At 38.6% G+C, this 14,177-nt stretch overlaps 1 protein-coding gene across 1 annotated transcript; it reads right to left on the bottom strand.

Moving 5' to 3' along the window:
- Window positions 1-11,424: 11,424 nt before the first annotated feature.
- On the bottom strand, window positions 11,425-12,465 carry GPR146 (G protein-coupled receptor 146). The gene has a single exon (XM_054391259.1). It carries the CDS (start codon window positions 12,427-12,429, stop codon window positions 11,425-11,427), a length of 1,005 nt encoding a protein of 334 aa, XP_054247234.1. The 5' UTR covers window positions 12,430-12,465.
- Window positions 12,466-14,177: the final 1,712 nt, after the last annotated feature.

The following is a 14,177-nucleotide window of genomic DNA, read 5'->3' as shown; positions in this document are numbered from 1 at the left end:
GACTACTAAACCATGTCACCAAGTGCCATGCCCAATCCCCTCTTGAACACCTCCAGGGATGGTGACTCCACCACCTCCCTGGGCAGCACATTCCAACGTCTAACAGCTCTCTCTGTGATGAACTTTCTCCTCACCTTGAACCTAAACTTCCCTTGGTGCAGCTTGAGACTGTGTCCTCTTGTTCTGGTGCTGGTTGGTTGCCTGGGAGAAGAGACCAACCCCCTCCTGGCTACAACCTCCCTTCAGGTAGTTGTAGACAGCAATGAGGTCACCCCTGAGCCTTCTCTTCTCCAGGCTAAACAATCCCAGCTCCCTCAGCTTCTCCTCACAGAGGTTGTGCTCCAGACCTCTCACCAGCCTCATTGCCCTTCTCTGAACACATTCAAGTATCTCAATATCCTTCTTAAAGGGTAAAATAAAGACCAATCAATGGCTGCACCAAAAGTTTAAGGACTATTCACACCACTCTTGCCAAAGGTTTAGATTATTGAGTTAATTAGCAATTGGTGAGCAAGGCATCACTGAGGATGAGCCCTAACACAGAGGTGTTAAGTCTCCATTTCCTGTTACTCATATTCCTTGCTGACAACGCAAGGTGTAGGGCAGCACAGCTCCAAGGGAACTTACCCTCTAATGAGAAAAATGATATAAATAGAACCAGAGAGGCAAAAAAGAGAAAAGCTATTTCTTAAGCCTCCCATCTTAAAGAAAAAAACAGTGACAGAAAGCTCCCACCTCCAAAATGATGTTCACATTTACAAACGTCATTTCCTATTTCGACTGAAACCTGTATTGAAACTCATTATTCAGTGGTGTGTAGAGGGCAAGAATATCCATGATAGTTTAAATCAGAAACAAGCAGCAAGTGGCAATTTCAGCATGTGAGTGTAAAATCAGTGGCACATCAGGAAGTTCCCCTGTTTTACAAGTGGAGAAACTCAGCTGCTGAGAAATTTATTCTTCTAAGCTGATGCAATAAATTGAAAGCTGGGGAGAAACAGAGGTTAGAAAAATCAAGATTTGCCAATTCTGTATTCTTCATTCTGTTTAGACCATGCTGATTTTCATCTTGTAGCTGTAATTCTGTCTTGTCTGTGGGAACAAGCAAGACTTGGTCTGAAGTATCCTTAACAGGTACCTGGCGTGGTTTTGGCAGCAGCTCACTGTGCTGTTATTGTCACAGCTAATGCCTTACTGTGATATTGCTGTTGTGTGCCCAACTGTGTCTCTCCTTAAACAATAAAACAGTTTATTTAATTTGCTTAAATGATCACAGGGTGCTAGTCATATGAGAACAGTGGCAGACAGAGTTGTGTTCAGTTGTATAAATCTTTCATAAATCTGGAAAAAATGGTGGTTAATTGACTGTGTTTGGGGTGATGCATAATGATTTTTATTAGTGATTTATGATTTCGTGGTGATTGCTAGGTATTAGTGTACATTGTCTCAGTGGAAAAGGTTGATGTATTACAATGATGTTCTGGCTAGGGCAGAGGCAGTAAATTTAGAAGTTGCAGAGGTTAAATATTCGTGACAGCATTTAAGGACTGGATGACAACATGTAGTTTCCCTGGCCACCTGCAGGGTGTTGTGGTGGGCAAAACACTTGTTTGTTTTTAAATGCATCTTATTGTTCCTATGGCAAAATAAGTACAGTATTGAGTGACAGAAAGCAGATTATGAAGAAAGCAGATTATGAAGAAAGCAGATGTCAGGCACTTTTCTTTTGACCAAACCCACCTTCTCTTAACTGACCCACATTACTGTGTGTTCAGCAGAGGACTGAGATCCCTGACAGTAGGTTTGATTTGCAGTGAACTCTCTTTTTCTCATCCCCATGTACGCCTGGTGAGGGAAACTTCTTCATCTTCTCTGACAAACACTGTTCAATGCTGCTGGCTCATGAGATTATGGGACTGTGGAGATTTCAGTCTTTTTATTCTCTGGTTTAGAGCAGATCCATCCAGTAAGGCATTATGGAGGTGGTGATTCTCTCTTGCTCCCCTTCCTCCTGGTTGTTCAGCAAATCATTGAGTGGTAGAGCTCTTGCTTGGTGCAGCATCAGACAGCCACAGTCTACAATTGTAGGCCAAAGGCTACAATAAGCTTGGAGTTAGTCTGAGGCTTGGACTGGATTGCTCCAGGGTAATGATTGTTGTTAAGGGAGCTAATCCTGCAGGAGAAGCCTGAAGGCTGCTTCTAGACTGTGCTGTTTTCTTCTGTGCTTGAGTAATATATCTCTTCTTGCCTTTTTTTGATGTAATGTTATTAAGAAAGCTGTCCCTGTGTAGACTGATAGGATTGTTTTAGAATATTAAATGGATGTTATTGCCCATTCCCCAGTGTATTATGATGAAAAGTAATTACTGTGTTACTGGAAATCTGAATTGTGAAATATTCTACCATTTATTTCAAAGATATTTTTCAAAAGCTACCATGTCTTTCCTTCTTAATTTTGCCTCCAGTGTTATGTAAAAAGAAAAAAAAAAGAAACCCCAAACTTGAGTGTGGGATATTAGACGCAGAGTCAGTCAAAGATTGTTTTCACTTTGCTCAAGGGCTGAGCTTTCATATTGGAAGCTTTTCTTGGTGGCATTTTAGCACTTTAAGGCTACTTGTGTTAGTGCAATAACTCCAGATTCCTGAGGAAAAAGAATAATGTTGAGAACATCTCCTCTAAGGCATTCATTATATTGATGCAAAAATTGCCAGTCACTTCGTAAAACTGTTGTTGTGATGAGCCTTGCTTTTAATTTTATCTATGTTTAGTCTTCTTTTTACTTGATAGCAAGAAAAATTGTGTCCTTGATTTAAAGACCATGGGATATTAGGAATATTAGGCACAGAAAAGGAAAACAAAAGAAACAAAAAAAAAAAAAAAAGCACAAACCAAGAATTGCTAGCTTGAAGAAAGTTAAAGGAATTTTTTTTTATGGGTGAATGTTAGGATAAAACTCCTTGTATGCCTTTTTTATTTCCTGCATGTTTGGTTTTGGGGAGTTTTTTTTGAGAGTAGTGGGTTTGGGTTTTGTTTTAAATAGAATTCAGATGCTTGTGCTGATTTATCAGGTGCATGGTGCCATGTGAATCGATAACATTTCATAGTCTTAACTGCCTCTGCTTGGAACTCTTTCCTTGGATAGGGTTAAAAAGGCACAAGTTGGAGATGTGTATACATAAGCACTGGCATTAATAATTACCCATGCCTCAGAGGCTGGTTGTAAATCAACTTTTCTTCCTTTATTCTAGAACAGCCATGCTCTGTGCTGTGTGATTGCTGCCTTCACATCTCAGGGTTGTTTGCCCATGATTCACTGTTAGTGATTTTTTCTATTGACTTATTTGGCCTCTGTTTGTAATCTAAGTTGTTTCATAAACAGTATTTTATGATTATTACTATATGGCAATGTTTCTGCCAAACACAAAATAAATTCTTCAGTATGGGTAGATCACCTACGTCCCTCAGCTATGAGAGCTTCAAAACTGCCTGGATTTCCAAAGAATACCTTCCTTCTAAGGGTGGAAAAAAGCATTTTGTTTTTTTTTTTTCCCCCTACTGGCAAGTTTTATAAGAGAGCTGGTCTCTGCACAGCACTGCAGGTGCCAGAATGATTGTTTCATTGAACACAGGCTGACCTGAAAATTCTCAGAAACTTCTGTATTAATTAAGTATGCAATCTATTTCATTGTGAACTAGTGAAACCATAACTTAATTAGAAAGAATTACAATGCTCTGGAGCTGAATGGGAATGGCACTTCCTTTGATCTTTGAGCATCTTGTCAACCACAATGACTAGTACCAGATGTTTCATAAAACAATACAAGAAACATATGCTTTTCTATAAATATTTCTTTCTTGTGAATAATCAGACCTAATAGCCTGGTTAAATATCCATCTGTTAGGTTTGAAACCAAAATTAACCATTGGTGAGACTTCTTTCTTGCAACAGAATTTTCTCTTACCTGCCTCTTCCTCACAGCAGCAGTTTGTTGTAGAAGTAGTGATGGTTTATTTTGTTTCTTCTCATAAATACTAGCAGCAGTACCCTTAATACCTGCAGACAGGACCAGCTAGTACAAATCTGTGTTGAACCAGAAAAGGGGACTGATGCCTATGGTGTTTTTCTTTTTAATGATTAACTTAAATCCTTTATAGTTTTCCTGATCTTAGTGCTTTCAGGAACTGCAAGAACATTCTGCTAGTGGCCACCAGATGGAGTTTCTAAAACAGCTTTGATCATCTAGTACCAGAATTGATTTCAAAAGAATCTCTTTAAGGTTTTGGGGATGAGTTAAAAAAAAACCACTTGGGGAAATGCTACCAGCTTCAAGAGAAATTTTAGCTTAAATTTGCAAATGTTGTTGCTGAAATTAGGATTTTCAGTTGATTTTTGTAATGGGCAATTGTATTGGGTTTGTGTGGCAAGGTTTTGATAGTGGAGGGGCTAAGGGGGTGGCTTCTGTGAGAAGCTACTAGAAGCATCCCCCATGTCCAATAGATCTAATGCCAGCTGGCTCCAAGATGGACCTGCTGCTGGCTGAGGCTGAGCCCATCAGTGATGGTGGTAGTGCTTCTGGGGTAACTAATTTAAAAAGGAGGGGAAACCAAACCAAACCAAAACAGATGGTAACTTCAGCTGCAGAGGGGAGTGAGAATATGTGAGAGAAACAACTCTGCAGGCACCCTGGTCAGTAAAAAAGAAAGCGAGGAGGTGCTCCAGGTGCCGGAGCAGAGATTTTCCTGTAGCCTGTGGTGAAGACCATGGTGAGGCAGGTTTTTGAAATTTAACTTTATCCAGAGTTGAGCACTTTCTCTGCATTTTTACAGCAGATTTATTCCTACTGTTGGGCAATATACTTGCAAGTATAGTTGCTGCAAGATGTCTCTAACTGTAAATCTCCTTCTCTCTTTATTAGTCCTGTCTCCAGGTCTCTGAGCTGGGAGTATTTATACTGCTGCTAATTTATCTTTTCATATAATGCATCATCAAGTACTTTTAAACTAGATAAAATGGACTCTCTTTCTGGTTATAAATTTTGTTTGTTTTAGAGAACTTTTAGTAGGAAGTTATGGCTTTTTATTAAAATTGTATTTGCATTTCTCTTATAAGAATCTGGGCTTTAAAAATCTTTTACTGTCATGATTTGTAATAATAGGAGAATTCTGCCTGCTCTGTAGGCTGTGAATAATTTTGGCAATTCTTTTGAACATAATTAAAAGTGCCACTTCTTTAGAGGGAGGGAATATAAGGAATCACATGGACTTACAAGGTACAGAAAGGATTTGGTGGGAAGAAAGTGGAATGACAAAGTAGATAATAAAGCTTCTCTCCTGATGGAAAAAGAATGTATTCAGCATATGTCAAAGTGTTTTGATATATAATGGGAGGCTAAAAGAAATACAACAGAGGAAACATTTCACACTTCAAATTTGTTGCCATGGCAGTCTGCGTGGCTGGGTTTGTATGTTTAGATTGCTTTCACTTGGAAAGAATATTGCAGTAATACACAGGACTTTGCTTACTAACAAACTGCAGGAATTAATCTTAGAGCCTGTTTCATATTCATCAGTGTACAGCTGCAGAAATTTAGGCATGTCAGTCCTTGGCTAACAGCAGAACCAGCTAACAGCAGAACCAAGAGCAGCACTTGGCCAAGTTTTGCTTTTGTTTTCTGTTATCCATCCTGTCCTGCTGCAGTAGGGCTGATGAGAAGGTCTCCAGCTTGAGCACTGTACTATTTTAATTTGTAACGAGCAGTGATAAATGGGGTTTTACTTGTGTACTTGTCCAATGCACAAAAACAATTTAAGTGAATCTCAGTTTGGAAAAAAACAATACAAAACAAAAAAAGAAAACCAACCAACCAAATGTGTTACTTCCCTTTGAGTTTTCTGGTAGCTGTGTCATATTTTCTTTGCAACCCTGAGGGCTGTTTGCCTATTATGTGATAGTTAAATGCCTGTTTTCTGTGACTGCTCCAAAATGTGGTTGTCTTCTGTGAAATCTCTTTTGTACGGAGAGAAAATGACAGATTGTGATGCCATGTTGGCCTGGTCTGTGCTAGTGTAAAACTATAGACTTGGTTATACCCAGTTAACTCTTTTCACTTACTTACATTTGTCTAGAAGTTTTCTCCTTGCAAACCTGTCAGCATGTTAACTTTCTCTAGTTCTGTTCACATTTAAGATCCTGCAAGTTGATGTTGTGTAAAAAGGGAGTTTACTAATTCAGATAAGAAACAGCCTTTTTGTGTATGATGGTTATATCTTAAAGCTTTGATAAAAGAAGCATCAGGAAGCCACTACTCTGTGCTTGGTTAGAGATGTAGTAACAGAAAAGACTTTTTAAACCACTCTATGGAATAAGGGCATCTTCTCAGATACTAGGCTCTGCCTAAACGATATAACATTGAAACTCCCATTTTCACACTTGCTATTTTCATTTATTTCTGAGACTTACTATTCAGAAGTGCTTGAAATAAGTTCGTTTTTTCTTTAAGGAATCCACCAATTTAAATAGAGTTTGCTTTCACTTGCTGTCTTCCTACACTTCACAGAACACCTAAAGGAAACAAATGAATAATTTTAGAAATATGGCCAGGAAAGTATTTTCATGTATGTGGAGTAAACTAAAGTGATCCATGGTGAGTGCCATTTTTGTTTGGGTTTGTTTTGTTTTTTTTTTTTTTTTTTTTTTTTTTTTTTTTTTTGTTTTGTTTTGTTTTTTGGGTTTTTTTTGGATTTATGGAGTGGCCACTGCACTAAACGTATTACCACAGTATATGAGAGGTTGGAAGGGACCTCAAGAGATCATCAGGTCCAACCCCCCCTGCCAAAGCAGGATCCCTTAGGGTAGTCTGCACAGGAATGCATCCAGGTGGGTTTTGAAAGTCTCCAGAGAAGGAGACTCCACGACCCCCCTGGGCAGCCTGTTCCAGGGCTCTGTCACCCTCACTGTAAAGAAGTTGCTCCTCATGTTGAGATGAAATCTTCTATGTTCTAGTTTGAACCTGTTGGTCCTTGTCTTATCACTGTGAACCACTGAAAGGAGCCTGGCCCCCTCCTCCTGACACCCACCCCTCAGATATTTATAGACATTGATCAGATCCCCTCTCAGTCTTCTCTTCTCAAGACTAAATAGCCCCAGGGTTCTCAGTCTCTCTTCATGAGGTACATTAGATAGCCTTATATTTTCTTGGGGATGCCAGGGGTATGAGCTACTCTATTGTGTTGTTGCGGGAAGAGAATTTCTGCAGGGTTGTGGGAAGAGAAGTTCTGCAGGGAGCTGATTTCCGAGAGCTCATTTGTGGCAGCACAAAGGAAAGGAAGTGACAAGGACACGGCGGATGTATGCATTAATCACCAGCCTTGTATTCCTGTGGTGCAATGCTACGCTAGCAGTTGCAGGATTCTTTATGCTGAATAAAGTTGGGTTGTGTGTGCCTTTTTCCTTTCACCCCCAGCTAACTTCATGCTGATGAATAATGAGATTTTTTAAGGCTGTCACAATTGTGGCCTGGAAAATCTGATAACTTAACATGTCTGATCTGACACCCTACAAGTCGTGCAGTTTGGCATGTTTTAATTCAGTGAAACAACACAGGTTTTAAGCTTATCTATAGCAGGTTTTTATCAAGGATATAAAAATTATCACACATCTTACTGAGCCAGATACACTTTAGCACTTTTTATTGAGACTTTATTAGGAGTCCTTTGTGAAGCTTTGCAGAAAGTCCATTTCTATAGTATTTTGACATCATATTGGAGATTCTTCATTGTAATAGAGCCAGAAATTTTCTGGTGGTTGATCACTTACTTTCATGAACTGAAACTGTCTTCGGAGACCAACTCAATTTGATTCTCAAATGGAAGCTTTTGAACTATGTTAGTCAACAAGGACCTGGCTTGACCTAGCTACGTTAATAATTCAGGCAGAAGCAGAGTGCAACATTTTTGTTAGTTCATTGACTTGACTTAATTGGCGGTTCAGCAAGAGGGCTATAAGCCATAGATCAACTCAAATATTAAGTTTAATTTTGTGAGAAAATAACACTGTTAATAATGGCACTGAACTAGTGCTTACTTTCTAGTATACAGTATATACATACAGGAACATACAGTACACCTTACTCTTCAGAGGTTTACATTTCAACGATACACTCTAAGAAATAATTTAATAAATTTCTTTGCAAATTCTTTTTACATCAGTAGGCTGATTTATCTTGCATATGTACAGTATTTTATTCATATTTATTTAAATGCTAAACAGATAAGCCCCTATTTACAGTCATTGGAAACCTGCAGGTATTTGAAATGGAAAGGCCCCATTCTTGAGAACTTGGTAAAGAGTTGTCCATAAAAGTTATTCCATATTTACGACGCCCTGTTATTTCCTGGAGTATTTTACTGCACTTGGTCATCTGCTGTTCTTTATATATAAAATATTACAAAGTTCTCAATTTCTGGGATACTGCTTTTTAAGGGAAACCATGTGAGGATGCTGCAGTTAAGCTCAGAGCTTCTTTAAGAACGTAGCAGTCAGGCAGCTCCATGGCACAGTTTCATAGAGGCAACTAATATATTAACTGTTAAAGAAGTTGAACAGATATCAGTCTTGCTCGTTAACCTATGAAAGTTGTTTCTTGAGATGATTGCCATCACATTAGGTATATTATCAAGGATACACATACACATACTTTGATGCAATGAAAAAGAATTTTGGGGGGAGGAAGGGGTGATAAATCAAAATTGAGATTTCAAGGGTAAATGATATTAAAACTTACTCTTTCTCCATCTCTTAAGTAGCAGCTCCCATTTCATGACAAATTTATTTGTAATGTCAAATCCTTGAATAAGATTTGGATCATCATAAAGCAGTCAGATTAATGAAGGATAAATGTGAGCGCTGAAGGGTACCAAGTGTACCAAACCGAGCATGGGTGGAAAGAGCAAATTGAAAATTAAATAGTGAAGTGAAAAAGGTAGAGAGAAATTATCAAAGAGCAATGATCTGAAACCAAGAACTTAACATGGAAGAACAGAAGTAAATGTGTTTTTTTAGCAGACAGAAAGTAAAATGTCTGAGAAGGGGGAAATAAAAGTAAGAAAGCAAGAAGCAAGTTACAATTGCACTTAAGACTGCCTGCTCAGCCATACTGTTCTGGCAGTGTCCCAGTTCTGGAAGCCTCTATTCACACCAGATAAGCTAGTTCCTGGTGGAATTTTTCCTGTGTAATGGGACAGAATTTCTTTTAACAGAGATTTAAATATGATGCCTTTGCAAACCTCGTTTTCCTCACATAGGAAGAAGAGGAGCCTATTTTCTTGACAAGTATAAGGAATTATTTGTTTCTTAAGCACTGGTATGTGGAAGTGAGCTTGAATGTTTGAGGTTTGTAGAAATTCCTAGAACACCTCTCAAAGGTGAAAAAATCCAATCAAAGCAGCCAGTATCATGTCAGCACAGAGACACTGTAAATTAGTGGGTGAATTGCACACAAAGATAAGGGAAGACTTCCTTCCTTAACATGGTTTTCATCAACAGACTAAAACTATGAAGTAAATTGATATAGTTGGATGGTTTTTGTGTGGAGAAAACATGTGTTTACTCTATATGGCTTAAGGGTTAAAAAGAACCCCGATAAAATATGAAAAGCTATTAAAGCAAAAGTGTCTTTCACCAGAATGTTGATACCTTAGAGATGCTTGTGCATGAAGATAAGCAAAGATGGCTATAAGAAAAGATTACTAGAGTAACGTTGAAGAGAAGGGAAAAGATCTGAAAAGGCTCTTCGTCACCTGCTTCTCACATGGAACTTAGGCTAGCCTCCATGCTGACAAAGTAGAGCCAATTATCAGATGAGATTGTGCTGTGTTAGAGGCTCAGCTCTGGGTTTACTCCATTTTCACTATTTTTTTTCCCATGCCAGAGGCTTGAGAAGCCACTTTTTTGAACAAAATTGTGTTGTGATAGATCAAGCAACGACATTATTCTGCTGTGTTGCATGGTGAGTGAGAAAGATGTCTTGCTGCCCCCAAAACCAGTGGGAGAATATGGGGTTAGCTTCTAAACCCCCTCCCCCACCCCACCCTGTCGTTAATAATGCAACAACAGCATAGGAACAGGTAGTTCTTGGGTCAACATTTCATAGTTTGTTGTTGTGGGCAACTGTTAATTTGCTTCCTGAAGCATGTTTGTGTTTCTTAGCTTATTTCATATACTCGGTAAAATTTGGCAATCTGGACTGGATTTCTTCATCCCCACTGTGAAATGCAGAAACTCTACTTTTCCTGTGTATTCAGGAATCACATTGGGAGGCACTCCATTTCTGAGAGGTCAGCAGAAAGCTGATGCTGACTGGGATTCCTATCTATTAGTCCTATTTAAAAATCTTGTATACACTGAGGGCTTTTGTATGGTTTCCAAACCTCCAGTGATGCCCTAGATTAAAGACATTTCAATTTATTTATTGCAAACATATCCCTTGAAAATACAGAATGTTAATCATAAACAGATTTATTTTTAAGATAACTACTCTTGTTACATGAACATATGTGGACCATAACACTTAGCCAGACAATCTTTACTAGTTAAATTTCGATTTAACTTTGTAAACCACTGTGTCCTTCATTTTCACATGTGGAACAAACATCTCTCAGTTCCCCTTAGAATTAGTTAATAAATATTTTGAATTCTTGAAATGTTCTAGGATGCAAACAAAGCAGTGGAAAAAATAAAACACATTTTTGTTAGTTGTTATATCCAGGAAGGAAAAAAGAAAAGTTTACCCTAAATGTTAAAACTTAGGTTAATTTGTGCGAGAAAACAATTTCTGAAAATGGTAAATTAGGCTTCTTTTAGAGGGGATTCAGTGATGGAGAAAGAAATTAAATAATTTAATTTATAATTAACATTTACTATTTGGACATGTATAACTGGATAATATGATCTTTAGTCAAGATCACCTCTATCATCTTCATTGAAAAAAACGCTATTTACTTCATCAAGGATAGCACTATTTCTTCTCTGTACAGAAAAGAAGGTAACACCTTTTTCTATACAAGATACAAGGTGCTGTGTCTTCAGCCAAGGCTTCAATAAACTGCTTGGTGATTTCTTCAGGCAGGAATATTAGAGCAATGAAGACAGAGTTTATGCTTTGTAACCAGTTCAGTGCACTCAAAGTGTTAGCTGTCACAGGTATCACAGCACAGAGGCCAGAGTCTCACAAGATCTCAGCAATTTTCAGCAATTAACTACCTGAAAATTAAGACTGTTTCATTTAACAGCAATGGAAAGCTCCTTCTAGCCTCTTGGTTGGGACTCTTAACATTAAAGACTGAGTGCCAACAGAGCACTATCACAGTCCCAGCACTGGTATGCTAAGTACTGCAGTAACAGAGCACCAGAGGGGTTTTCATACCTACGTCCTCACTTGCTGTACTACTGAGCGTTCATGAGAACACCCTTGATTCCCACAGTGCAGCTTCTTCAGCAGACGTCGTAATTTGTTGGGGAAGTTTTTGTTAATGTACCTGTAGAGCAAAGGCATTACAAAGCTGCTCGAGAAAGCCAAGAACTTGGATAAAATCTTGGTAAAATGCAGTATTCGACTGAAGTTTTCATCCGCCATTCGTCCTCGTGTGTTAGCGAACGTGCTTACCAAGAGAGTGACATAATAGGGTGTCCATAAGGTGAACTGTGTACAGACTGTGGCAATCAAAAGCCTGTGCACCGATGGATCTAATCGTCCAGTGTCTTGATCCAGCGGCGTGGCCTCTTTGCGTATCCTCAGGATTAGGATCAGTGCATACAGTACAGCGATGGCTGGCACCACATACCCGATAAAGACCATAATGGCGTGAGCTGCTTCTTTGTTCTGCATCTTGGAACATTCAATTATTTTAGTGGAGACGTGATTGCAGACGTAGAACAGGAGAGATGAGAAACTTGTCAGCATGGCACCACCCCAGATGAATCCACAAACGTGCTTGGTGTTGTACACGCTCGACATGTAAGTTCTCGGTAGAGCGCGTTCGATGTAGTAGTCCAGGCTGAGTAACGTAGTAGAGTACATGGTAACTAAAGAGGAGACGTTGAATAAAATAAGTAACGTAATATAAACTTCATTGTTAGAATTCCAGATGGCCCATTTTGTATTGGCAAGACCTAGAAGGTACATTGGTGCCAGGGCGTTGATGATGAGACCAGCAATAGCGATGTTGACAAAATAAACATCTGGCATAGTCATAGTAGCTTTGTTATAGAGATTAACCAGGACCAGCAAGCCATTGTAACACAGGCCAATTGGGAAACATATAATGAGGTAGAGTAGGGAAAAGATGGAAAGCACAAGGTGGAAGTCATGGCAGAGATGCTGGTCCTCACTGTGCTCAGTACTGTTGTTTAAGGTTTCACAGCTCCACATAGTGATTTTAGCTTTTGTGTCTTCTCTGTTGGTTAACAGCTCGTCTGTAGAGAGAAAAACAGTGAAAGTATTGTTGAAATATGCTGTTAGGAGTGAAATGCAATGCAGTATGAAGAAAATATTTTAAAGGTAGGAATTATATGCTTCACATAACTGATCAGTTTAAGGTCAGTGACTGAAATGCCTTTTGAGCTGGTTAGCCTAGAAGAAACTCATCAGTGACTCAAAATTTCATGAGACTAGTAAATGTTCTGAAGGCTTAATTTACATGAAATTAGTGGCAAATGACACAGGGCACTCAACAGAAGTACATCATAAACTGTGTCTTTAAAATAAGTACTGATGTGTTACACATGAAGATTAGTACCATGCTTTTTAAAATTATTAAAGAGTACCTTCTATATAGTTAATAATATGTGAGCAGTTGATGAAGAATTGTAGTTGAAGAAGCTGAAATGTTTTAGGAATAAGACAGAGTTCTCCAAGGTGTTAAGTAGATTCTCTCTTGAAAAGGTAGTATCTTAGGAGGCTCATCCAAGGCAGTACAATAGTAGAACTATATTGGATCTCTGATAAAATTGACAAAGACTAAAGGAAACCAGGAAATGAAGTGGGGGGTGGGGGGTGTTTATATGTCTGTTTGTATTCAGACTTCCAACCTACAACCATTTAGTTCTAAAAAAAACAATGGACCTCTGTAGTGTAGGGAACCTAATATCAGGGCAGCCTGACTTTCCAACAAGGCAAGAATTAGCTATCATTTCCACTCAGAACAGGTTGAATTCTTTAAAAAGTATGCTGGTATCAATAGGTATCCAGTTATCTTTGCTTTATCATCAGTCAAGAGGTAATATTTTAACTTCAATGCAATTACAAAAAGTCTCTTTCCAAAAGGTAAAAATAAGAAATAACCTCTAATATACAACTCCAAGTACCCACAGCCTTAAAATCGTGATTATCTCTGCCAGCCCATTTCTTACACAGTGTGGACTTTCTGCAGCAGATGATTTCCCATGTCACATACGCTCTGATCCTATCAGATAGTCAGCGTTAAATTTGTGTGCTTCCCTTCCAGCACGTATAGGAAAGTATAAGTACACATACCTGCATTCTTTCCAGAGAGGGAACAAGATTTAATCATAATCCACAATAAACATTGTGCAATTAAAATGAATGTTACTAGACTGCATGCTGTACTCCATGAACCATATGGCTAAATGACACAGTATGGGTTTTGTAAGCATGTGGGTATGTGGTTGCATCTCAAGTGCTAATCCTTTGACACTTCACCCGTAGTACAGAGTTTGTTCAGAACCATGTCAACTTAATTTTTTTAATTTTCCACTGCAGTTGTTTTGTGTGCATTTTTTTCCCCCTAAATACCACAGCCTGTGCCAGAAATCAGGCTAAACCCCCCAGTATTTTTAGCTGGGCAAACAGATTTGTATTCTACTGTCCTATGCTGAATTTCCTCAGAGAAGTGGCTTCCGTGGCAGTATCTGGTAGCAGCACAAGATGCAGTTTTGTTGTTTTCAAAGCTTGCTTTCACCTTTGTAGAACAGCTTCCTGAGATTTTTTTTTTTGTCTTGTTAAATCAGTTCTTCAGCTATGGTATTGCATGTGAGTAGAAAGTATAGTATCTTTATGTTGTCCTTCAATCCTCATGCTCTTTTTTAGCACCGAAACCATCCCAGCTTCTTATTTTCAGGAGGCATCTATTAAGTTCTTAAGGACAAAAAAGAAAAGCT

The sequence above is a fragment of the Indicator indicator genome, chromosome 22 (genome assembly GCF_027791375.1).
Source record: "Indicator indicator isolate 239-I01 chromosome 22, UM_Iind_1.1, whole genome shotgun sequence".
Taxonomy (NCBI): Eukaryota; Metazoa; Chordata; class Aves; order Piciformes; family Indicatoridae; genus Indicator; species Indicator indicator.
The sequence above is the reverse complement of the archived record's forward strand: the minus strand, read 5'-3'. Positions and strand labels throughout refer to the sequence as shown.